Source organism: Vulpes vulpes, chromosome 4, assembly GCF_048418805.1.
Source record: "Vulpes vulpes isolate BD-2025 chromosome 4, VulVul3, whole genome shotgun sequence".
NCBI lineage: Eukaryota > Metazoa > Chordata > Mammalia > Carnivora > Canidae > Vulpes > Vulpes vulpes.
The window spans coordinates 27,198,527-27,224,571 of record NC_132783.1 but is presented as its reverse complement, the minus strand read 5'-3'; the positions used below and the strand labels follow the sequence as shown (position 1 = coordinate 27,224,571).

Sequence of the window (26,045 nt, the reverse complement as noted above, 5' to 3'; positions counted from 1 at the left end):
GTTCTTTGAGATTGAGCCCAACATTGGCCTCCACACTCAAGGTGGAGCCTGCTGGAGATTCTCTCTCTTCTCCCTCTGACCCTGCCCCTACTCGTGCTCTCTAAAATAAATAAATAAAATCTTTAAAAAAAAAGAGAGAAAAATAGTATGCATATATTGCTTACATGCATTGTATATAGATAAAGAAAATGATAGAGTAAATGGAGCAAAACATAAACAATTGGAGAATCTGGGGAAAGTGTATATGAAGTTTCTTATACCAGTCTTAAAACTTTTCCGTAAGTTTGAAATTACATAAAAATAAAAATAACAGAAAACAACACAGCAGTCTTACTGATTTAGGGGCTAGTTTTCTTCCACAGAGTGGCATTTTTAAGATAATCCCAAAAGATTATTAGAACACTAAAAGACAGATATATCAATTCCCAAACTATGTTCCCTGGGGCAAATTAGATCATGACAGATTAGCAGATTTATCAAAACTAAAACAATTTATCAAAATTAAAACAATTGTTACTTCTTTCTCCTAAAATTCACTTTGGAAATCATTTTATTCATCAGATTGAGAACTCATACTCTCATTTGAAAGAGCTCATATTTTTTTAAGAAAACATCTTGACAAAGTGAGATGTGCAAAGTGAGCTTATTTATCTAGACAAGGAATAGAAAAGTAGGAATGAAGTCACCAGGGTGGGAAGAATAGCAGTTACATGGTAAAGGTCACATGAGTAGCAATGAGACCCCCTCCCTAAAGACCTGCAAGTCTTCTCCTTAGAAACCATGGTACGACATGCAGTGCTTGTCCTATGGAAACAGAACAGTAGTCAAAGTTTTGCATTCCAGTTGACTTGGGAGGAAGAGGAGTGTTTTGACAATATAAATCCTTTGACAGGAAATCTTGGGGAATCTTAAGGCTTCTGTAGGACATGAAACTAACGTGTTCAAGGCAACCTGAGATGGTCAATTTTAAGTGTCAACTTGACTAAGCTAAAGAATGCCCAAATAGCTCGTAAAGCATTGTTTCTGGGTTTCTGGGTATGCATGTAAGGATGTCTCCCGAAGAGATTTGCATTTGAATCAATAAACTGAGCAAAGATCTTTACCAACACAGGTTGGCATCATCCAAATCACTGAGGGCCTGAACAGAACGAAAAGGCAGAGGAAGGACAAATTCACTCTCTCTGGTTAAGCTGAAACATCTGTCTTCTGCTCACCTCCCTCCATTGAAGTTCCTGATTCTCAGGCTTTTGGACTCAGAGCTATACCAAACTCACACCACTGGCTACCCAATTCCCAGATCTTCAGACTCTGAATTATACCACCAGCTTTCCTGGTTGTCCAGCTTGCAGGCAGATCACAGAACTACTATGCCTCCATAATTGAGTCAGCTAATTTCTGTAATAATCCTCTCCATATATATACTTATATATTCATATATATATTTATATACTCATGTATACATTTCTCTAAGTAACCCTAGATACTGGATGGTATCCAGTTTTCATATTAAAGGAGAACACCAAACACATTTATACAGTTGTTCTGATTATGTGATAATATCTTATCATCAGGGACGCCTGGGTAGCTCAGCACTTAAGTGTCTGCCTTCAATCCAGGGTGTGACTCTGGAGACCTGGGATCGAGTTCTGCATCAGGCTCCCTGTATGGAGTCTGCTTCTCCCTCTGCCTCTGCCTGTGTCTCTGCCTCTGTGTGTGTGTCTCATGAATAAATAAACAAAATACTTTTTAAAATATATCTTGTCATCAATAAATGGGTGCCATATCCAAGAAAGTTACATGAATGATGAGCTGATGCAGGAGGAGATGATGGGTGATTGAACTTCTACATATAGGCAGCAAACACCCTGTCTTTGGTATTTGTGGTCTGATTGAGAATCACTGATTTAAGTTGTGGATCTTGTTTTGTACTTTCAATATAGGAATGTGCTATCTTATTAGTAATAAAAGAGTTGAATTCTCCAATTTATATCATTCTGTCACAAGGTTTTACAAAATGAATCAAGTGTTGATCACTTCTTATAATTGACTTATCTATAAGACTTTTTTTTTTTTTTTTTTTAGCTTCAATCTGAGTGTCATTATTGTCATTATTTCTCATGGTCACCTCGTGGTTTTCCACTGCTACATTACAACTTGTCAAGGGTTCTGTGGTCAAATAGGCTTTATGAAATACTGCTATGGGGTGTCATTTATACAGATGCCAGTTTGAAGAGGTAGGACTCAGAAAACAGAACGCATTTTCCTGTTCTGGCTACTTTCACAAAAAGCTCCTAGGCACTCTTGATTATTGGAATTATGGGTGGGGCTGAATAATGAATTATCCATTAGCCAAGGGATTTCCACTGTCAACAGCAATGTAAACTGCATGTCACGGATCAACTCCACACCTTTGGAATGAAATTCCTGGGAAACGATTCACTTCAGCAAGGGCCACTATAAACACAGATCAAGGGTGCTAAGGGGAGTCAGCAATATGAAGAGGCCACAGGAAGAGAGGCTTCACCCCGGATGCACTGCAAATCAGGGACATGGGCCTCTTTCAGAAAGCAGTGCAAGAATTAGATCATTCATTACTGCGAAACGAAAATTATGCTGTCAAAACTTTGACAGTGGTAAGCATATTAACCAAAATGCATGTAAGTGAGGAAATTCTCAGAGCTGCAGCAGCTTAGAACCACACAACAAATGAAGGCATTCTCAGCAAAGCTGAAGCCTATTTATGGTCCTCCTGTACTTGGGACTGTAGTGCCCTTGAAAAGCGGAAACCCAGCTGTCACCTAAGACAGGAAGGGAATTTTGCAAATTTGGCAGCAACCCTTCAGCTGTGTCCTTAATACCCATCTCGTAGTCTGCTATGGTGTGACGTTACTACAGGGCTTGCAGAAGACACGGAGATAGCTCCACGAAGAATCAAAATGGAAGAAATGGATTGTACATCCTTGTACAGAATGGATTCTGAAAAATACCTCATGATTTCACTACCTGCACTATCAGATCTGTCCCCAAATCCCTGCCCTCAGTGTTCCTCACTAGTTACCATATTTATTCACCCAGCTTCAAACCCTCACTTATCCCTGACTCCTCCAACCCCCTCACTCCCATTTTAGCTGCCACCTCTGGCAGATTCCACTTCTTCACTGGAAACCCATTCCCTTCTTCTGCTCATTAAGGCCAGTGCTCTGGTTCAGGTCCTCACTTCCTCATAGTATTAAGTTATTTATCCTCCTAGCTTCTAGTATTTTTTCATTTTACAACCACTGTAAAGTTCATCCTGGTAAATCAGTCTGAATCATAACGACCTTAATCTAACCACCATAATCTAACCACCTTCAATTATTCCTCATGGCTCTGGACTGCAGACATATCCCTCAGCCTGGCATCCAAGACTCCAGTAATCTCCGGGCTCTGTCCCCATAACACCTCAATGTCTACACTATTACGCACACATGTCCATACAAGCACCACATGGTGGGTTCTTTCAACTTCTCTTTACATCTGGATCTCATCATCACCTTGCACACAATCTATTCAAATCCTAACTAACTATTTTCCAGGGTCCATATCAAGCATTCCTTCCTCAGAGAAACATTTCTCTGCTCCCCAAGTAATGTCATCTCCTACATCCCTGAACCTACCACATTTTTCTTGGCATCTATTATGATATGCTTTCTATGCTTCTTATTTATCTTATCTACTATATAATTTTCATTCAATCAATATTTATTAAGACTTGACTATGTGCCAGGCCTTGTATTAAGCATCAGGAATACAGGAGTGAATAAGACAGCAATGACCCCTCAAATCACACAGAGGAGTTGCAAACCAGGATCACCACAGAGCACTGAGAGCGTACCATAGAGAAGTTCGCTAGGCCAACTGTTCTATCAAGGTATTAGAAAATACCTGATAAACAAAGTGTCATTCAATTCATATGCTCTGTTTAAAAACCATAATTTTATTAATAAAAAAGATAATTTTAAATGGGAAATTTGAAGAATCATATAGTATAATCTTTAAGTCCATAATTAAAGACCCATATACAATTGCAGCAAAAGTGGAAGAATGTCAAATATCCCCGCTTAAATATTTTACAGCAACAATTACCATTTTTTGAAGACATATATTTTTTGTCTAATAAAATAAATCAAAGAAAGGATGAAAAGAAAGAAAATCAGATCTTGAAAAAAAAAATCAGATCTTGGTGTCAATGGGGCTTCAAATGAATGTAAAAAGACTACTGGTTTGGTTTTTTGACAGTTTTTGGATCGAGTGTTTTAGAATCTCACTAATATCCCTAGAATTTCATGCGGATATAACATAGATAAGGATATGTATACTCGGGAGGAAAAAAAAGAAGAGAATACAACTATGAGATGAACTATGTTAAATTATCATAAGGAGAAAAACAAGACAGGGACACCGGGGTGGCTCAGCAGTTGGGCATCTACCTTCGGCTCAGGGAGTGACTCCAGAGTATCAGGATCAAGTCCCACATCGGGCTTCCCATGAGGAGACTGCCCCTCCCTCTGCCTTTGTCTCTGCCTCTCTCTGTGTCTCTCATGAATAAATGAATAAAATCTTTTAAAAAATTAAAAAAAGGACAAGATTTCTCTATGGCCCATATCCTTGACTCAACCACCAGTAAAGAAACTCTGGCATTTAAAAGCGGGGAAAGTTCGGGGTGCCTGGGTTGCTCAGTTAAGGGTCAGACTCTTGGTCTGGGCTCAGGTAATGATGTCAAGGTCATGGGATCGAGCCCTGAGTGGGGCTCCGTGCTCAGCACAGAATCGGCTTGAGATTCTTGCCCCTTCCTTCTCCTTCTTCCTGTTCTCTCTCTCTCCTAAATAAATAAGTAAATAAAACAAAATAAAATTTCTTAATGAATAAATAAAAGATGGAAAAGTTCTTCCCCCCAAAACAAAACAAAAAAACAAAAAAAGTTCTTCCCATACATGCCAGTTTTAACTAAGTATGCAAATTACTACCTTTCAGTGATCCTATTACATCTCAGTTTGAAACATCGCCCACGATTCACATCAAGTGTCCAACGTTCCACCCCGTTTCTCTCCTCACCTCACTCACCCGTCTCAGTGATCCCCTATTTACCTCATAAGCATCTTTGATGTTCAAGGGCTCACCAAGTGCTGCCACATGTCCCACAATGCCTTTGTTCCATTCTAAGCGGATACAGTTATTTGAAGCTTCTTCCAGTGTTGAACCTTCTGCAACATCAAACAGGCGGCTGATAAGAAACTTGTCATTGGAGCTGTCCTCACAGACAAGAAACAGGGAATAGCGATCAGCGGAGATAAGTCCATGAATATGCAAGAAAATTTTATGACATAAGGCTGTGACATCCAAATGACTAGAAATATCTTTCACTAATTCCAAGAGTCTGGAGCACTGGTCCCCTTCATCATTATCAAACCTTGGGGGGGTTAGCGGCATCTGTTCCTTCTTTTCTGAGTCAGCGAGGAAGCTCACAGTACCCTCAGAATCTTTGACGACAATGGGTCTAAGAGGCCGGTCAAATTCAGAGGCAGAGATTTTCCTGGTTGGTGTGCCAGGCACACTGCTGTCTGCACGGGGACTCTGCTGCGAGGGGCAAGAGCAAGATTCTGCGTGGCCTCTGATGCCTTCTTTACACACAGGGATGGTGTGGACTCTCTCAGCGAACCAGGCATTGACCATTTCTCTGCAGAACAGAATGCAGACATACTAAATATTTAAGAAAGAAAGGTGCTATCTCTCTCTGAAAGCTGCTAACAATTCTCTCACAGCAAACTGCTTAGACAATAATTCAATTTTTCACAGAAATTAAAAGCAAGATGGTTTATTTCAGACAATTATATTTTGGAAAACTGTAAAGAACAATTGCTTCAATTAACATTATAATAAAGTCTGATACCTATAAACAGATTTTCAGATATCTGATTTACAATGCATAAAGCATCAAGTCTGCTTCTTTGAAAAGCAGTTTGCATAAAAGACACTAAATTTGACCACAGTCTTAAGAAAACATAAATATAAAAATTAACTCACTGTTTAAAACACACAACTTGTTTTGAAGTTAAATATTTGAAAATTTAAAACAAATATTCATCAAATTTGGTTAGCTAATATGCTAAATGTTAGATAATTTTATCTATATTACTAATATACAGATTAGATTTAGAAGAGGGAAAATATAAACAATTTGATCTGGTATATTGAAAGATTATAGATTCTGTAAATAGTATACTAATAATGCTTGTTCAATAATGGTACAAATGATCTCTTCTAGATCATCTACTCCTGGTATAAAGGAAGAAAATTAAAAAGTAAGCAATAGCTAATTTTAAAAATTTAGTCCAAGCAAATTTAAATTATTTAAATTATGTGAAAGAGATCCATTTGAGTTGAAGGCTTCACGGTGTGTGATTTTTTTCAAACAAACATCAAATTATACACATCAAAATGACTGTTCAATTCAAATGATTCCATTTGGAAAAATGTTTCATATCAATGGATAGTGCGTTACTTCAAACATTTTTGGAGCTCTTCTTTTGAAACTAACTTCAAAGAAAATTCATAAGGTAAAAAGAGGATATTAGTTTTCTCCAAAAGTTAGATCTTCTTCTTCACTAAGCCCTTCTCTCAAACACATAAAACCAAAACCAAAACCAAAAAAAAAAAAAAAGTAAACACAAAAAACCCTAGAGTAACAGCTAACTTAGTAACTCTTATGCATAAAATTTGACTTTTCCCAAAATTCAAATTTACCTTCAAAAGACAGAAACTTGCTAACACTAACAATGTTTAAAAGAATCTGCCCATGATAAAAGCAATGCAATCCCCACTCTATAAGGACATATTATTTTCACTAAAAGGCCAGGACAAAAAAAGTTGGACTATGCACTATTTTCGAGAGTGTTTATATATAGGCATTCTTCAATCTTTTTGTCAGTAGTAAAAATTGTTACCACCTTGATGGAGGGTAAACAGGCAACATCTAACCATCTTTTAAATGCATTTATCCTTTGTTCCAGAAGTTTTACACATGTGGCAAAAGAAGTACCAGCATATTTTCCGTAGCACTATTTGTTATAGCAAAGATAGTAAGCTACCTATACCACAACTGGAAGGCTGGTTAAATACATAATGACACATTTATACAATGGAATACAAGGCAGACATTGAAAAATAGTTATTTCACTTAATAAATCTCCATAATTTATTAAATCTCCATAATTTATTAAGTGAAAAAAGAAGAATACAGAGGGAAAAAAGAAGAGGCTGCTTTATTTCTGAATTTTTACTAAGTTTTCCATTTTTGAGATATTCTCTTATTTTATTTTGAAGAACAATGTATTATTTGGTAAATATCTATTATTCTGAAATAGTACCAGTCTAGAATGGAATGGGTAAAAAAAATAATAACACAGATATTATCAGGATGACCACACAATTTCAAGTGCTGGATACAGATATAAAAGCCTTTCAAAGACCCCTTTAAGAAGAAACACTTTCATACCCCCCACCAAATTGCAGTAGTGGTGCCAAAGACACTGATGTCAAAAATGCCTGTGAAGCTGTCAAAAATGTATAGGAGGGCAGCCCGGGTGGCTCAGTGGTTTAACGCCGCCTTCAGCCCAGAACGTGTCTGGAGACCCGAGATCAAGTCCCACATTGGGCTTCCCAGCAGGGAGCCTGCTTCTCCCTCTGCCTGTGTCTCTGCTTCTCATTCTCTCATAAACTTAAAAAAAAAAAAAAAAAAGAAAGAAAGAAAGAAAAGAAAAAATGTACAGGAAGTTTCTGAATAAAATTGTTTTGTAAGATGTAGATAGAAAAAAGCACTATATCTAAATTAATATATTTTATGTGATTTAAAGATATGTAGATGTAGCTTAAATTGCTAAATCAATATAAAAATGGGCATTTGAATTATTTCAGCTACAACCTAAAATTTAGTCAAATGATTTCTTATCTTCTTATTTGGAAAATGCTGATCAACTTTTTTTTAAATCAAAATACCTACTTGACAAGCCCACGTAGATATCTAAACAGACAACTTAAAATGGCAAAAACAGAATTCCTAATGATACTCATTATCTTACTACAATCTCACTGCCTGCCAGTTTTCCTTATATTAATAAAAGCACTATCATCTCCCTAGTTACTCAAATCAACATCTAGGAATAATTCTAAATTTGTTTCCTTCAAATCTCATGTCCAAGCCAAGCCCCATCTATGTGACTCCCTAAAGCTTGTATCCCAATCTGGTCATTTCTATCTCTTACGTTACATCCTGGTCTAAGTCCACTATGGCTACAGCCTCCTCACTGGTCTCTCTGTATTATACGTGCCCCCTTTCAATCCATTATCCCCATAGCAGCCTGAGGAATCTTTAAACAAAGTATATCTTAACATCATAATTATCCTACTTGGTGTCTCAGTGACTAAAGAATAAAACTCAAACTCTTTCAACCCCCTACCATTGTTCCACTTGCCCAGGCTGGCCTCCCTGGTGCTCCTCAAGCACACCAAGCTCTAACTGTCCTCAGTCTGGAATGTTCTCCCCTCACCTTCATCTGGCTGATCACAGCTTCTGCATCTCTACCCAGACAGGTCTTCCCTGATCGTGCCGCCTAAAGTGGCCTTTGACACATGATGGTCTCACTTCACAGCACCTAAATTCTTATTAGTTGATCTGTTGTTTTATTGTCTGTCTCCAACCAGATGTAAATTTCATCAGAGCTGCCGGTCTGCCCTGTTCCCGTGCTGAGAAAATGCCTGTCTCATAGTGTGTCTACAACAAATAATTTTTGAGTGAAGTGAATGGATCAATAAATAAGGCTCCTAAATGAACTACAACAAAAGGGACAGCAGTCTTTGATTATCTGAACGCTGGTATATCTGTTGCATAAAATCAGCACTGCGGTTTAACTATGAATATTTATCACCTCTTGGATGTAAGCCTCATAACTAACTATGTTTAATTTATCCTCATATAACCTGCAGGGCCTACTATATGTCTTAAATAGAGCCAGGACTTAAAAATTCTGTTATATGGTTTTCATTACTATATTTGTCTCACAACTGTTTTGTTTCTAATTATTTTCTTGGAGGGATGAACTCAGTGTTAAATTATACAGGAAAGCGGATCTAGTATATTCGCTCATTCAATCAACAATTTTTATTCACCACCACTCATGAGGGGAGGGATTTCTCATGACCACATTATTGATTATCTGAGTCCCTGTAGTTATATGCTTATGTAGGAAAACATACGTTATCACTTAGGAACACTCACTTAGGAACCAACCCACAAATTAAATCAAATCATTTCTTACACCTCTCCCTCCTTAGACATCCCTTGCAAGTTTTCCAGTATATGACCTATGTGACTATAAGAAGTGGGCCTTTCCTTTTAAAATAATCTATCCTCTTCTGATAATTTTTAAATGCTTCAATCTCTGTATACAAATAACCTGCAAATCAAAATTAAAATGCTTATGTAGGATACAGAATTTCTAGAAGTAAATCAAAGGTAATGTTGGAGAACCATCACAATACATTACGATTGTTTGCAATTACATTACAATATTACACAAAGCCACTGACAATTTAGGGCCATGCCCAATTAAAGACAGCTTACAAATCAAGAAAGAATCAACAAAGATAATGACATAATAGATACTTGAAAAGAGGATTTTATTTAAATAATTATACTCAAGATTAAGAAGCGTCCTTGAAAAAACAGATGAAATCTTCAGATACTAATTTGAAAAATTATTTTTTGAGAAAAAAAAAAACATCAGAAGTCTCTATAATCCTGCTGTAAAAGTCAAACACGAAGGGGACGCCTGGGTGGCTCAGTGGTTGAGCATCTGCCCTTGGCTTGGGGCATGATCCCAAGGTCCTGGGATCAAGTCCTGCATTAGGCTCCCCACAGGGAAGCTGCTTCTCCCTCTCCCTATATCTCTGCCAGTTTCTCTGTGTTTCTCAAGAATAAATAAAAATAAAATTTAAAAAAAAAAGTCAAACATGAAGAAGTAAAGTTAATGGTTATGGAATCATTTTTGTCAAAACTGTTTATTCTAACAGTGAGCATGGAATTTTCATTATAATCTAAATTGTATTAAACCTAGGATAAGATTAAATTACTTTCATATTCCGTGGTTCCATTTTCATGATAAAGTTCCAATCAAAACCTTTCCACTCATTTTTTTTCATTTTAATTGCATTTATGTTTAAATATCTTTATTTTTTTATAGAAGGAATTATTCTCATAAGGTAAAGATCTGATGTGTTAGGCACTATGCTGGGGACCAGAGATATAGTAATGAGCACCTCTAGGCATACTATTCAGTGATCACTCTTCCAAAATTGAGGTTTATGTTGTGTTCAGGAGTTAATTTATATTTTGGATTTTGCCATCACACGAAGTAAATGTAAATGCATATAAATGAATAAAGATGGAAAAGATGACTATGAACAGATATAAGGATAAAAAGTACCTGATGGGATTCAAGAAACCTAGATGATACTTCTGACTGGCCAAATCACTTCTGTGGCCTAGGATAGGATCTCTTTTCATTTCTCTTCTTTGATATTGTGGGATTTTTGAAAAGTACTCAATATGAATGATACTGAAGAAAAGGGGGACACCATTTTATTTAAACCTGGTAAGGCAGGCATTAACAACCCTGCTTTCTAAATTATGAAGCTAAATTAAATGGCTGAACCAAAGACATTCTATTTGGTAGCAAAATCAGGAATCAAATCCAGGTCTCCTTTTTCAAGTCCTACAGCCTGTAAGAATATAAACAATTCCAGAACATCAATGCTTACCACAAAGGAGGTGCTCTGTAACTTCTAACTGCATCCAAAAGAGCCAAACTCAAATTCAACCATACAAGGTATAGAGAGAATAAGATCACTTACAATAACACATTCTCTAACTTAATTTTTTGCACTCAGATCATAAAATGATGGCACATTAAACCACAGAGGTAAAAATGGTCTCAAAGGACTCAGAGAATAAAGAGTCTTAAGGACAGTGTCCTGAAAACATTCTGACTGAATCCCATGTCTGTTTCTCTGAAACCAGGTCATGTTTTAGAAATCTAAAACAATGCACTGAAAAAAATGTATAATGAATGTGTTCAAGAGAAGAGTCATTCTCCACGTTGCTAGATTTAGCAAATAAAAATACAGAACACCCGGTTAAAATTGAATTTCAGATAAACAATGAATAATTTTTTAGTGTAAGTGGTATCTGAAATTCAAATTTAACTGAGTATCCTGTATTTCCTCTGACTATGCCAGTCATTCTATATTATTTTTCTCCAACTGAAATTGTTGTCAGATACACAACAAAGAAAAGGTAGCTTCTATACAGCATACTAATGAGTTCCAGGCTATCAAATCACTTACACTAATTTTGTCATCAAAAGAGCACAAAGGACTACTGCACTGTGATCCTGTGTATAATAACCAAACTTTTCAAAAGCTTATAGATTAATAATTCGTAGTATAAAATTCCTCTTTAAACCAAGTTCTTTCATTTTACTCTCAAAACTACACCATATATTTAATACAGGAAAAAACAAATTATAACTGACTCATAAAAGAGAGACTGAATAACCACTAAAAATTCTTGGGACTACAAAGCATCAAGAGGCTAAATTTTGGGGAATCCTAAATTCTAATCTCATCTAAGCATTTGCTACTAATGAGTTGTATGTCTAGTAGCAAACAATTTTCTTCCTCTGAGTTTCAACTTCCTCTTCCATGTAACAGGGTTAAACCACCTGTTCTGACCTCTTGACGAGGGCCAAAGTGCTATCTTCAGCAGGATATAAAGTCAAGAATACCAAACAGGCCATCAGAAGATAATTCTAGTTCCAGTTATATGACTACATAGATGTGAGGCTAAGCCATTTAGCCTCAACTAAGTCTTTCGGTTGTCAACATGGGCAGCTGTATTAACAGGCCACAAAGACCCGCCCATAAAGGCTTACTTTATCAACAGGCCAGCAGATGACCATTAGGTCAGTCAACTCAATGTCTTTTTGCCCCTCCACTCCTTTTGTTTTTTTAAGATTTTATTTATTTATTCATGAGAGACACAGAGAGAGAGGTAGAGACATAGGGAGAGGGATAAGTATGATGAGGGACTCGATCCCAGGACCCCAGGATCACGACCTGAGCCAAAGGCAGATGCTCAACCAGAGCCACCCAGGCGTCCCCACCTCCTCCTTTTTTATTTTATATTTTTTTCACCTCCTCTTTTTTTAAATGGGAGAAGGACCTCCCTACTCTTCCACTCACCATGCAGGGTTGATATAGAGTTAACTTAGAAAATGCTTGCAGAGACATTTCAAAATCTCCTCTATGTATTTAAGATTTTGCGATCACCTGTACCCTCACCTCTCATTCCAGCGGAGATGCAGGGCTGGGGTAAGGAACAGTGGCTGTTCATTTCCTTATGAGGTTCTAAGAATCAGAGAAAGGATGAGGGGAAAGAGGTGTTCCTGGTGTACAATCCCACAGCCCGAGTGGGCTAACAGCATCTGGAAATAGGTTGGCTACAGGCATCCTGACGACTCCAAGTCCTTGGCCAAGGCAGACACTGTAGGATGCCATTCTTTATAGGATCCTATGAAGTTCCCCCTCCTCCAGAAAATAAGAGTCATATCATAACTCTATACAAGTCGCATCCTAATCATCTGAGCAAAAAGAAGGAAAAAAGACACAAGTTCTGCAAAGTATTTTTACCCTGTGTCACAAGCACTAATAACTTAGGGACTCTACTTTCGGGCACAAGCATGTCCTTGCTAAGTGCCCTGCAAACCTGGGAGCGATCAAAAGCAGGGCGGCCCTCTTGAAGTCTTTGAGTTGATTTCACTTTGCAAGGCTGTTAATGAAAGCTAACAGGCCCTAGACACTTGAAATAAAGCCATGGCCAAGGGAAACGCAGTGAAAGTTGGTGCCAAGAATTTATAGTCGATGATAAGATCCTAATGTTTAACAGCCCATTCAAATCATTCCCTCTCTTCTTACCCAAATGCATCTCATTATCCTCCAGTCACTTGTACCTTCCTTATTTTATGACACAAAGAATTTCTTACCTCATAAATGAGTTATATTACACACCTTTTTAAAATGGGTAAATTAAATTTAGTTTTGTGTTTGTTTTTAACTTTTACAATACGTCTTAAAATAACTAGAGAAACCCTGAAGGGTACCAAAATCATTGTTGGGAGTTATTCCTCTCAGGTAACGCGATGTGATCACCATCTGTGGTTTCAAACTTGTTCATACCTTAGATGCTGCTCCGGCTCCCAAAGGGATCCTTTCCCACACTGAGCAAAGAGCCCCAAGGATTGATATTAAGTAGATAATAAGAAATAAAGCCAAATGGCAGGTGTCAAAAACTTGCAATGAATTGTCATAAACGTGACCTGAATTTTGAATTTCAAATCTTTTCAAATAGTGGATCCAATCAGAAGTTTATTACCTTGATATTCTACTTTAGGGAAGACTCTTCCAGCCCAAACTACGCAAGCAATGGCAATTTGATATAAAAATCAGTGTCATAAATCTATGTTTATGTTTAATATTTAACATATTTTGATTTCACTGAAGTTCTTTTTAACACTACCAGCACTGCACCCTTCAAAATGGTGTTACAAAGTAGGTGGAGCGCCCTATTTTTTAAAAGATTTGTATTTATTTATGAGAGACCAAGAGAGAGAGGAGTGGAAGAGAGAGAAAGAGAGAGAGGGAGAAGCAGGCCCCATGCGGGGAGCCAGAGGCAGGACGGGATCCCTCATCTCCAAGATCAAGCCCTGGGCCGAAGGCGGCGCTAAACTGCTGAGCCTCCTGGGTTGCCCCGCCCTACAAATTAAATGAGTTCATGCACTCAAAAAGCCAGGAAACCAGGTTTCTAGCAGCTGCTGCAGGAAAAGGCTGAGCTGGATATTTCTAGTTGGATATTTTGCATCTTTAGTCACAGAGGGATGACCAAATTCATTCATTCGTGATAAAAAAGATCAAAAAAATTTGGGGTAGGGCAAGGCTTAGAAGGTGAATTATCATTGCTTTTTACAATAGTTGTAACAGTTTATTTCCTTAAAACTATAAACATGAAAAAAAAAACCTATAAACATGGGTGAACCCTATGTACTTATATTTTTAAGTAGCTGAAAAGTGTATCATTCTTAAAATGATAGAGTCAACTAACTTAATGACTTAATTTAATGGTTCAAATCTAGTTGTACCCTTTGACGGATATTTAAATAGGTTTAAGTTTGTATCTTCATCTTCTTCCTAAACCATTATAAGTTGATTAGTAATCCTCACTGAAAAAAAATGAAAGGTAACTGTAAAGCATATACTGTGTTAAGAATCAAAACTTTTCCACCTTTTGCAATTCCTCATTTTCACTCAAGATTATTAGAAACATTACAGGAAAGAAAATTACAACTTATAGTTTGTGTTCTAGAAATTTTCCACTAATCTAGACATCTCACAGTTTCCTCCAAATGCCTTCTAACTAAAAATATTAAGTAGGAAATACACAACTTACTGACAGGACAGAGGGATGTAAACTGTTACACAGGATTTCAAATATGGTCAGCAACACACACACACACACACACACAGATGACTGGGTCCATAAGCACTTCATGTAACAATAAATTTACTTTCTACAAAAGCTGAAGTGCTCACTTGTCTTATGAAATGAATCTTGGAAAAGACAGGAATGCTTTAAAATATGTATTTAATATTCCAGATACCTTGAAAGGGGAAAATGATTAAAATGCTTTGTCTAGGTTTTATAGAATATTTCTTGGCATCTAGGAAACTAAGGAAAAAAGAAGAAAAATTTACAAGGCAAAGTAAAACTGTGATATAAACACGGTAACTCTCATAAGTTAAAAATACCATTAGATGAAACCTAATTGTAGAGCAACTGGTTTAATGTGTTTTGTACTCTTGTCTAAAACAATGTTATCAAAGGATAAAAATTCTTTGAAAATATACTGTACTTTAGGTATTTGTGTTCTAATACTAAAAATATAATTGTGATGGCCTAGTACCTAAATACTCAGCCATTCTATTTTAAAATGTCATTTGAGAGTTTCCACTTTTTATACTCTAAAATTATATACGGAAATTAAACCCACTTGGGCAAAGTCTCTAGGCACATCATTTATTAACGTGCATGCACATAAATGGCCCTAGGAGAAACCTGCCTCTCTTCCTGAGTTAAGAGTCCACGTAATATTAAATCTATGAGCTTTTGCTTTGCTTCCTTTAACACTGACACTAAATTTAGGTAGATCTTGGTGGATAAGGACCCTAGGTGGGGCAGACTTAAGCTTCAACCCCAGAGCTACTTCTTTCCAAGAGTGGAACCTTAGGGACATTAGATTCCAAGACTGGAATCTCCATATAATGAATGTAGATAATGACATAAACCCTCCTAGGATTCTTAAGAAAATAAAAGGAGAGGTACCCAGGTGGCTCTGTCTGTTAAGCAGCTGACTCTTGATTTCAGCTCAGGGATGGAGCCTCCAGTCAGGCTCTAAGCTCAGGGGGGAGTCTGCTGGAGAATTTTCTTTCCCTCTCCCTCTGCTCCCTCCCCATGCTCCTGGACTCTCTCTCTCTCAATCTCTAAAATAAATAAATAAATAAATTTTAAAAATTAAAGGAAATAATGCATATAAAGTGACAGCATAGAGTCTGAGACAAAGTCTATGCCTAATACAGTCTTTAATACATGATAGTTATTATTTTTCAGTTAATCAAACATTATTAAATGGAGTATACCTTCAAAAGTGATTTCTTGTAAAAATAAAAATTATTCAAGAGGCTTGTACAGAACAACTAGATGTTGGCCACTGCTGCTGCTTAAGCTCCTGGTTTAAAAGCACTAATATCTCTACAGAAACACTTAGAGGAAAAAAATGGTCCTTTCAATGCTTGTATTCTCTCAAATTAGAACTGAAAAATCATTAAGACTCCCTAGACTAATAACTACACTATATATGATGTAATTTTCTGAATAATATATAAAAATAAAGAGCTGAATATTTAGTTGAGAAAAATAAATGTAAGAACATATCTTGTTTTTCCATTACTACCTAAAAATTAATATTTTTGCCAAAATAAGTTATAGATTTGGGGGGACTTTTTTTTTTCAAAATATCAAAGATAAAACTCACAACAAATGTGAGAAAATACATAACTATCTATAATGAAAATGACTGCATTATTTCACAATAATCATAATTCTAAATTGCAGAATGGTTTTTAGTACTAGACAACATCATACTTTAACACTCTGATACAGATTTGGAAACTAAAGTTGGTCTGTTTTAGCTCTTACCCCAGGGGCTCAACTGAGGAAATTCTCTAAGTATGCTGAAGCTTGGGCCTCCAGGAGGGCTATGCACCAGGTTTTCGAGCAGTAATATTTGGGGATATTCACGGGATGCTTCAGACAAGTAGAGTAAAAAGTTGCAGGACCTGAGTAATCCACAAAACACAACATATTCCCAAGTTTTAAGATTACTATTAAAGTGTCATTCCTTGTTCTTTCTCTCTAGTGCTTTTTTTCCATAAGTCATGTGAATTAATCACTTTAAAACCAGAATTACAAAAAGTAGACTAATTTCCTGTCTGGAAAGGATGGTTAAAAACCTATACGGAAATCTGCTAAGATGATCTGTAGGAAAAACACAAAAATAATTCACATAAAATAAATATAACATTAGATATTTTTCCTGCTCTTAGATCCTAATTTTATAGTTTGAGTTACACTGTTTGAATAATTTGACCTGCATTACTACTCATATATTTGGAAAGTAGTTAAAGAAGAAAACTATTGAATCTGAGAATCTGACACTCTGCTCTCCTTGTGAGAATCAAGAATGCTTAGAGCTGGGGCACCTGGGTGGCTCAGTTGGTTAAGCATCTGCCTCTGGCTCAAGTCATGATCTCAGGGTCCTGGGATAGGGCAAGGAACTATGGGCATCGGGCTCCCTGCTCAGGGGAGAGTGAGCGTCTACCTCCTCCATCTGCAGTTCCCCCTGCTTTTATGTTTTTGTTTGCATGCACTCTCTCTCTCTCTCTCTCTCTCTCTCAAATAAACTTAAAAAAAGAAGAATGCTTAGAGCTGAAAGAGATTTTTAAGCTCACTAATGAATGTCTCTGCTTTGATTCTCTACCCCCTCTCACTTTAAAGCGGAGGGTTAAAAAAAAAATAAAAAAATAAAAAAATAAAGCGGAGGGTTATTAATTTGGGCCAATCCCAAAGTTGGGGACAACACTGGGAGGTCTGGGCTCCCATTCCACTTCCTTTTCCAGTACCTCACGGAATCCACAAATGGTTCTGTTCAAATCATTATTAATATTCATGTAAAAAATAAGGACTCTTAAAATCTATAAAATCACCATTCATTTGTTCTAATTCCCACTTACCAGAATAAAGGAATAACTATCAGTCTGTGATTATATTTAAGGTGCTGATGATTCTCAAGATAAAAGAGTAAACTACTGAAATTCACTCTAAGAGAGAGAAGAAAATGTGTTATTTCCTTTAAATTTCTTAAGAACCCTACAAAGTAAATGCTATCCCCATTTTACAGAGAAGGCAAATGAAGCACCTAAGATCATACCCTTTGAAAGAGATAGCTCCAGGGTTTGAAGCTAAGATTTGTCCTATCTGGGGCCCTTACACAGTATTAATCAGTAGAAATCAATATGAAAGATTTCGGAACAGTGGCTTCTAACCAAGATGTACCTAATGTATGCCCTTGGGGGCATTTGGAAACGTGGGCCAGTATGATGGGGGTGCTCTGGCAATTAGTGCCTGGGGCCTTGGGATGTTAAATATCCTGCAATGTGTTGTACAGTCTCTCACAACAACATAAAAAAGCCAACATCGAATGCCAATAGCATCCCTCACCTTTTCTTTTTGAGAGGGGGAGAGAGAGAGAAGCTGGGGAGGGAATAAAGGGAGACAGAGAGAGAGAATCTTAAGCAGGGTCCATGCCCAGGATGGAGTCCAAGGTGGGGCTTGATCTCACAACCCTGAGGTCATGACCAGAGCCAAAATTAAGAGCTGGACACTTAACCAACTGGACCACCTAGGTACCCCCACAGCATCCCCTTTGAGGAGTACTGCTTTAGATAAAGAAAAGATGACTACACTATAATAGGCTATTAAATGAAGCTGGGGAGATTTGGAGCACCCCCAAGTGATATCCTCAAATAACCTCTACTCCAATGTTAGTGATTAGTTCTCTTGGATCTGGCATGGAAAGGACATGAACGCTCTGCCTAAAGTTATTTAGTATTTCCAAGTTTTCTCCAGCTATGAAAACATCTGAGAAGCTAACTGGGACCCAATACAAATAAAATGCAGAACTGCTTCATATGGTTTTACATTCACATTTGACTGAGAGTTGAAAGAGATGTGTTCTGTAAATTTCCATGCACTCACAATCACGTGTGAAAAATATTCCTTAAAGGAAAACCTACTTATCTCTGAAAGAAAACATAGTCACTGACGTCTATGCTGTAAATATGTAAACTGATTTGTTTTGCAGCTGAGATATGGGAAGGACTGTGCTGGACTGGCACTTTCCAATTGGAGGGACCCCAAACAAGTGTGTTTTGGAGATCTGTAATTTTTCTATGAAAATGTCTTAAATTTTGTGTTTTCACACTGATGATAATTAAAATAAAAAAAGAGAAGTAGAAGAAGAAAGAAGAAAGAAGAAAGAAGAAAGAAGAAGAAGAAGAAGAAGAAGAAGGTGAAAGAAGTATACTTTAAAATACTGGGATGACCACCTTGGAATCAAGCACTGTCCTGCAATTTTAGCAGTCAGGTATATATTTGTGTTCACAATCACACTGCAGCTTAGTGGTTCCAGGACAAAGAGAAAATGTAAAAAGAGACCAATTTGATATGCAAATATGCTTTCAGACCAAGGAAAACCCAAAGTTGGTATGCTGTGCTATTGGAATAAAAGCTTCCTGACTGAGCAGACCCAGGGGAAGAAGTCAATCATCATTAAGGCAACTGTAGCAAAGGTGAGCTGACCTCACCAGACCCTTTACTGGGCAGTCAGGGCCATATTCACTCTAAAAAGGTGATTTAATAAATGCCGTCAACTTGTATCTGGCTGGAGTTGTACCATTTTAGTTCATAATTAACTCATAAATTTATTTTGGTATTACAATTGGAAAAATGCTGTAATTATGGCAGCATTATACCAGCTCTTAAGAATTCCACATTTAACTAACATTAAATAAAAGGAAGCCCGGCACTAGATGGTAGGTATCTGGAACTTCTTGGTGTGTCTACATCGCTTTCTTTTAGGAAATTCCCTCTCCCCCAAAGGCATTTCACATTGTGGGTTACCCACCCCTTGGATAAACCTATTCTTCTGGACACAGTGATTGGTTCAGAGCAGGCACATGACCAAGCAGGGCAAGAGTAATTTTGAGAGGACTGACACAAATAACAAGGTTTTTCTCTAGTATCAGAATTTTAAAACCCACAGAATATTGCACCGAAAAAGCTTCTAGCCTATGAAGAAAACATACAGAATAAAGCCAACACAGCATAAGGCCAAAAAATGGAAGGGTAGATGGATGGAAGGAAAGAAAGAAAGAAGAAGAGATGAATGGATGGACTGAAGGAAGGACAAACAGATTAAACAGACATACAGACAAACAGAATCTTGACAATATTTGATCAACTCAATTTCATAACCAAACCAATCTCCAGGCACTTAATTATGTAAGTCAATTTTATATGCATCCAAGTAGAGTTTATGTTCCTTATGACCAAATACTTTCTAACTAATATATTAGAGATGAATAAGACTGTCTTTAGCAGGGGAACACTACTTAAGTCTGAGAAACACCGGATTACATGATCCTCTCTAACTCTAAAGTGCAAAAATTCTGTGTGTGTGTGTGTGTGTGTGTGTGTGTGTGTGTGTGTATGTTTTAACTATTTCATCAGATTAAAAGATCAGGATCTTTTCTTATACCTCGGTGTATGTACAGAGAGCAGAAATAAGGATGGCTATTTTTTGTAGTTATCACTAGAGATATGATACTAGAAGAGGATCTTTTCTCTCCCAAGTTTAGATTTAATAAAATTATTCAGAAAACGTAATTTGCAAAAGGTTGACTTTACAATTCAGAATCAGAGGAAAAGTCTCGAGGAAAACAGAAGCTACCAATGGCACATAACACTTTAAAAAGCATGTTCAGTACAAACTACAAACCAGAGAAATAAATAGATATCCTTAAGAGCTTCTTAAAAGGTTTTTAGAATACTTAGCAAAATGACTCTTAAGAACTCAACACTCACTTGGCTTTACCTGCCTTAAACATTTGCTTGGCAGTAAGTGTAAATTTCTACCAGTTAGAGAAAATGAATAAAGCACTTACATCGTAAAAAAAATAATAATAATTCAAATTAAGTGGGAATACCAAGTCAATAAATAAGATTACAGAGCTAAATACCAAATGAATGACTCCTATATTGGAAAGCCTTCCTTCAATTTTTATTCCTAGGTATGTAGCTCACAGGCGCTTTTTACTCAGAACCTGATAAAACAGATATCACCACCACCACATCAATCAGCTGTAAACACTGGTCAACTGAATCCGCATCTGTCCAGCTAAACTAATTTCATAGGAAGTCCTGCAAAGTCAGTAACTAGACTGCATCCTAAATTCAGAAATTAGTCGTTTTGAACCCTCCACGATCAATCAACTCAGTGATTTATTTAATTGCCCTGTGGTCCTTATGGAAGACTTTCCTCCTAGGAAGAGGCTGTCATCCTACAATCAGCTCTGAGAACAAAGAACACATCTAATTCGACATAACAGTTACAGGTTTAATAAAATATTAGGTTGAAAAATGTTTGGGGGATAAACTAATAAACACCAAACAGTTCTGTGTAGCCTTTTCAATTACATAAGAAATCTTTCTTGAGCATTCTTAAAATGCAGTAGGAAGTTCAAGCAAAGTCCTAAGTTAATTTGTGTTTCAAACCTTAGGAAACCTTCTCTGTATTCAGATAAGGATGAAGGTACAAACTCTACCTTTAAAACTTAAAAGCCAGTTTCAGATATTTTAAATATTTAGGTGGAATTACTAAAAAGAAAATTTTGTTGCACAACATATTCAAAACGCTAAAAACTGCACATCTTGAGGTGAGTACTAAAGAGCAGCTTAAGGCTGGCTATATGAACGCTGTTTATAAACCATACAAAAAGAAAAGGTCATTACTGCATCAGAATTACCACCATAAAATTATTATAAATAAGACCGAAGTCAGACTGAGTCAATAACCACACAGTTTTATTATCTTCAACACTAGGGACAACTTAATAAAATATGCCTAACAAATCATTTATCTGAAAATTGGAATTATATTCCTATATAATCACAGAAACAGTATTTTTTTTAAGTGGATGGCATATTTATTTGATATCTATCATCTGATTTTAATAGAACTGTCTTGCAAATAAGAATATTACAGCTTTTAGAGATGAGAAAAAAATATGACAGAAACAAAGAAAGAAGAAAAGAAAAGAAGCGAAAAAAATCCCAAACACAGGACTGGGAATGCCAACTAATTCAGCACAGTTTTGCAGTGTCAAATAAAAACTCTATCGCTGAAAGCTACATGGAAGTGTAAAACTTCTGTTTCTGGACTTTGATCCAAGCGGTCATAAAAACTTGTCCTCACTTAGTAACTCCTATTTCCATTAAATGCCAAATATTCTCAAGCTTTTGCCTAGTACAAAACAAAGCAATAAAAAGTCAATCACGATACTCCTAAAATGATCTAAAACATCACCCTCTGTGGCAGAAAAGATTAGTAAATAATGAAAAGTAACATTATTTTAATATGTCAAGAACAGCTGTTAAAGTGGCACTGGCACCTGAAGCCTTCATTTGCAAATGCAGGAAGATTAGAGCCCTTAATTAACATAATATTTCAGGCGGGTAGAATAGTGAGGGTGGGATTTTCCATACGTTGTAGTTTACAAGTCTCAAAATAATTTTTCTGCCTATAAATTATGTTATGAATTCTTCAATTGACACTCAGATTCACATAAAGAGGCTGCGATTCCTAAAAAGCATCTATGCCCCAAGCTTGTAGCCTTTAACCAGCTGCTTAGCCCTGTGTTTGAAGATAAGTTATAACAAACAATGTAATATAGCAGCAGAACTCCTTTCAAGGTCAACCAATTTTCACAGGTATTTAAATGAAAATTTAGGAATGCCAGAAACCTTCATCCTGTTCAGGGACTACTTCTGAGGACAGATCATTCAGTCTGGGGATAGGACAAAAAAGCACGCATGAATGTCAAATGACAACAATTAAATCAAATAAGGTAGAAATATTCCATCAACATGCCTGTTCACAGGCACAGATGCCCAATCTAAGTGAATCCAAATTTATTTTAAATTTTAAAACATGTTAAATGTTTCTACAGAACGATCTGTTTCATGGGGTCCTGAATCACAGACTCATTTTACACTTAGAGTGTAACAAAAGGGAAAAAAGCAAAGTAATGTGAGCCTCTAGTTAAAAAAAAAAAAAAATCCTAGCTCTAAAGTCAAAATGTCTGCAAGTTTTTACCACAACCATATGAATCACACTGGGTTTAGAAATTTGGAATTTTTAGAATCAACTACTGTCTAATCTCTCTTAAATCTCCAGTTAATGCCACCAAATATAAGCCCGAACCAGAACCCCTGACTACACACAAGCTCTCAGATTATATTCTTTAAACTGACAACTTTCAGCACTTTATAACTCTTAAAATTAATGGCTTGTACTCCTCTTTAAATATTTTACACTTTCATTTTCTGACTTTTACTCAACATGAAATCTTACAGATAGATATATAATACACACATACGTTTCAAAGAAGGTAGTCAGTGTATTGTCAACAACTATAATATAATAACCATCGCTAAAAAAAAAGTCTTTATATAGAGTTTCAGATGATCTAAATTTTACACTGAGCAGCGCAACTCTGAGAAATTAGGATTTTAATTCTATGCTACTTGGGAGAAAAAGTAATGCGGAAAACAAAGTAAATTTAACTCTTTCCATTTGTTTGCCAATGAAAAGTTACTAGCAAAGTTTTGGCAGGCTCTGGGAGAAGCATTCGTACGTACTATTAACACCGACCACCAAGCTATCCTAAGTGCCTACCTTAAGGGGGGGGGGGGTAAGAAGAGGACATTTATGCTGATTTATGTAAGACCCCTCAGTTTTTTCTTTCAACTATTAATAACCTGCCTACAGAACACCTCCAAAGAACACCCTGACACACTGAAAAAAAAAAAAACAATCAGCCCAGTTCTCCTGCCTACTCCCCATTCAATGAGGCAAAGAGGGGGAAGTGGGCCAGGGGGAAAAGGAACTGGGGACAGATGGCCTCCGAGTGGCAGGTGAGCCCCGGGACCCGCGGCCCGCAGCAGGCAAGAATCCCGGATCCCGGTGCCTGAGCGCCCAGGCCCGAACGCGCAGAACAGCGTCCTTCGAACACACATCACTCTCTCTGGGGGGTTTATCCTCAGGTGGCTCCAGGTTCAGGACTTTTGAAGGAAGACTGCCAAGGCGGGCAAGGAGACTTTGCAAGGAGGGCGGAGCAACGAAGCCCTGGAGATCAGATTTGCCCTAAGTCAACGGCTCTGTCCCCAAAGCCCGACAGTGATGACATCCACATCAACTCTTTAGGAGAAACAGCCTTTTGTTAAAAAGCAAACAAACAAAAAAGAGCCGCTTCTAAGATCCCGAAGTACTACTACACCGGAAGAGAATAAAGGCGGAGAAGCCCATCAGACAGTCCGTTTCCAGGGAAGCACCCCCACCCCCCGTGGCCCCGACGCCCCCACCCCGCACCCAGCCCCGCGCCCCCAATGGAAGTGGGAAGGGGGGATGCTCAGCGAACTACCTTGTTTGGTCTCCAAAGGGCAACATAGCGAACACAGGACTTTGGAGGCGCAGCCCCCGCGGCCTCCGCAGGCCCTGGGCTCCGGGGCGCCCGGGGCGATGAGGAGCCCAGGTGAGGCGGCCCCTGAAGCCTGCTCGCTGGCTCACCGACCCCGCGCCCGCGCCGCCCCGCCCTGCGCCGCCCCCTGGCGGGGAGCGCCCGGCACAGCCGAGCCCGCGCGGCGGTGGGGGGATCCCGGGGCCGCCCCACCAGCCCCGCCTGGCGCGCGTCGGCCCCCGACGGCCGCCGCCTGCAGCCGGTGCGCCCCGGAGCCCGCCCGGCTGCTCCTCGGGCTGCGGGGACGCCGCCGCCCGCCGCCGCCCCAGCCCCAATCCCTCCGGGCGCAGTGGCGAGCGTTTCCCACGCGCGCGCGGCGCTCCCCGGGGGCCTCCTCCCCGCCCTCCGCCGCCGCCGCCCCGGCGCTGGGCTCGCGACCGGGAGGAGCCGGCCTCCGGGCTCAGCCGGGCCGCGCGGGACCCGCCAGCCCCCCGCTGGCCGCCGCCGCCTCCGTCGCCCTCCCCAGCGCCTCCGTGCACGCCGCGGAGCCCTGGGCGCAGCCGGACAGAGTGGAAGGAAGCGCGGAGCCCGGGAGGGACTGCGGGGGGGCGAGAGGCGACCGCACTCACTCCGGGAGGACTCCGGCATGGTGCTGCCTTAGGGCTCCTCGCGCTCTCACCCCACCCCCTGCTTCCCCGCCCCGCCGAGGGCCGGGCGAGGGGGGCCGGGGGCGGAGCGGAGCCGCTGCGACCCAGCTGGAAATGGTGCTCCCGGAGGAGCTGCAGGGAAGGGCTCCAACACGGTTTGGGGGTCGCTAAGATTTAGGGGGCCCCGGAGGCTGGGGGGGGCCCGGGGAAGGCCTCTGAAGGCGGGTGTCTGTGAACAATCTTGCCCTTGGGGATCGCCAGGGCAGCGGGGGGTGGGGGTCGGGGCGAGGGAGGGGGTCCGGCCTGCGCACTGTTGCATCTAACTTTGTGAGCAAGTTGGATCGAACCCCACGCTTGGGCATCTGGACTGTACCGGCCGCGGAGTCGAGATCTCTATGCCCCAGCGGGACCCAAGCCCTCCTTGGAAAGCAAAGGGCCTGGGAACAGAGCTCGTTTAAGGGTGAAGGAAGGGGGGAGGTTCAGGAAGGGGGCGAGCTGAGCCCCCAGGTCACTCAGCGCCCGGCGCGTCCTCCGGGGGTCCCCTCCTTACCTGGTGGCTTTCCTAACAAAGTAAGAGAAGGTGAAGTCCCGGTGATCGTCCAGCCACGCTTCCACGGAGTCCTGATCCCGCTGCAGCTGCGCCCCCCCGGCGCCGGGGCTGGCCCTCTCCATGACCCACGGGCGGCGACTCGGCAGCTGGCTCCCGCTGCTGTGCACCCCGGCTGGGGTCCCTCCCCCAGAGGAGGAGAGCTCTGCCCCGAGACCCTCCCCCTCCGCTTCGCTCCAGGCCCCGGGGCTGTCGGCGGCGCTGCTCCGCCCCAGGCCAGCCGCTGGCCGCGCCCCGCCTCTCCCCAGCCTCACCGCTCCCAGGTGTGGCGGGTGGGGCAGGCACAGCGGCCGCGCGTCCTCCCTGGGTCCGACGGAGACGGGGCTCGGAGTCGCTCGGGGCCCCAGATTCCCAGGCGGCGACGGAGACAACTGGCGAGCTCGCCGGAAGCTCAGTGGCCACCGCGGCTGGAGGCCACGCCGCCGCTGGGGTGCGCTGCGCGGGCTGCAGGGGGGCGCGCAGAGGTGACCGGGGGGCGGGGGGGGGGCGCGGAGTGCCTCACTTAAGAGAGGGACAGTCGCGATGAGTGCGCACACCCCCAGGTCCTGAAAGCCAGAGCGAGGGGCAGTTTCCACCAAAAATAAGAAGTGCTGCTACCCTGGGCACTTTGCCCCCACCCTGGGTGAACCACGACCGCCCAGCGCCCTGGGCTTGGGTCTGGAAGGAGCGGGATCCACCTTCCTCGGAGCCCAGCCAGCCCGCGGGTGTAGGCCAGATTTGTGGGTCCTGGT

General features: G+C 40.1%; 1 protein-coding gene and 1 long non-coding RNA gene across 6 annotated transcripts in view; one reads left to right on the top strand and one right to left on the bottom strand.

The window, feature by feature from the left end:
* LOC112930979 (uncharacterized) overlaps window positions 1-1,472 on the top strand; it is a 44,889-nt gene extending 43,417 nt beyond the window's left edge. For both annotated transcript variants that reach the window (XR_012001013.1, XR_003237242.2), the window contains exon 4: window positions 1,112-1,472. This is a non-coding gene — a long non-coding RNA (uncharacterized lncRNA). The remainder of the gene's footprint in view (window positions 1-1,111) is intronic.
* PDE5A (phosphodiesterase 5A) overlaps window positions 1-25,685 on the bottom strand; it is a 133,006-nt gene extending 107,321 nt beyond the window's left edge. The window contains exons 1-2 of one of the 4 annotated variants that reach the window (XM_026013453.2): window positions 25,258-25,685; window positions 5,128-5,716 (exon numbers count right to left, since the gene is read on the bottom strand). In XM_026013453.2, the coding sequence (XP_025869238.2) occupies window positions 5,128-5,716; window positions 25,258-25,379 (711 nt within the window). In that variant the 5' untranslated portion in view covers window positions 25,380-25,685. Of the gene's footprint in view, window positions 1-5,127; window positions 5,717-12,435; window positions 12,523-24,024; window positions 24,261-24,689; window positions 24,726-25,257 lie in introns of those variants that run through there. The other 3 variants (XM_072755353.1, XM_072755352.1, XM_072755351.1) reach the window with 3 other exon arrangements.
* Between the last annotated feature and the right edge of the window lie 360 nt (window positions 25,686-26,045).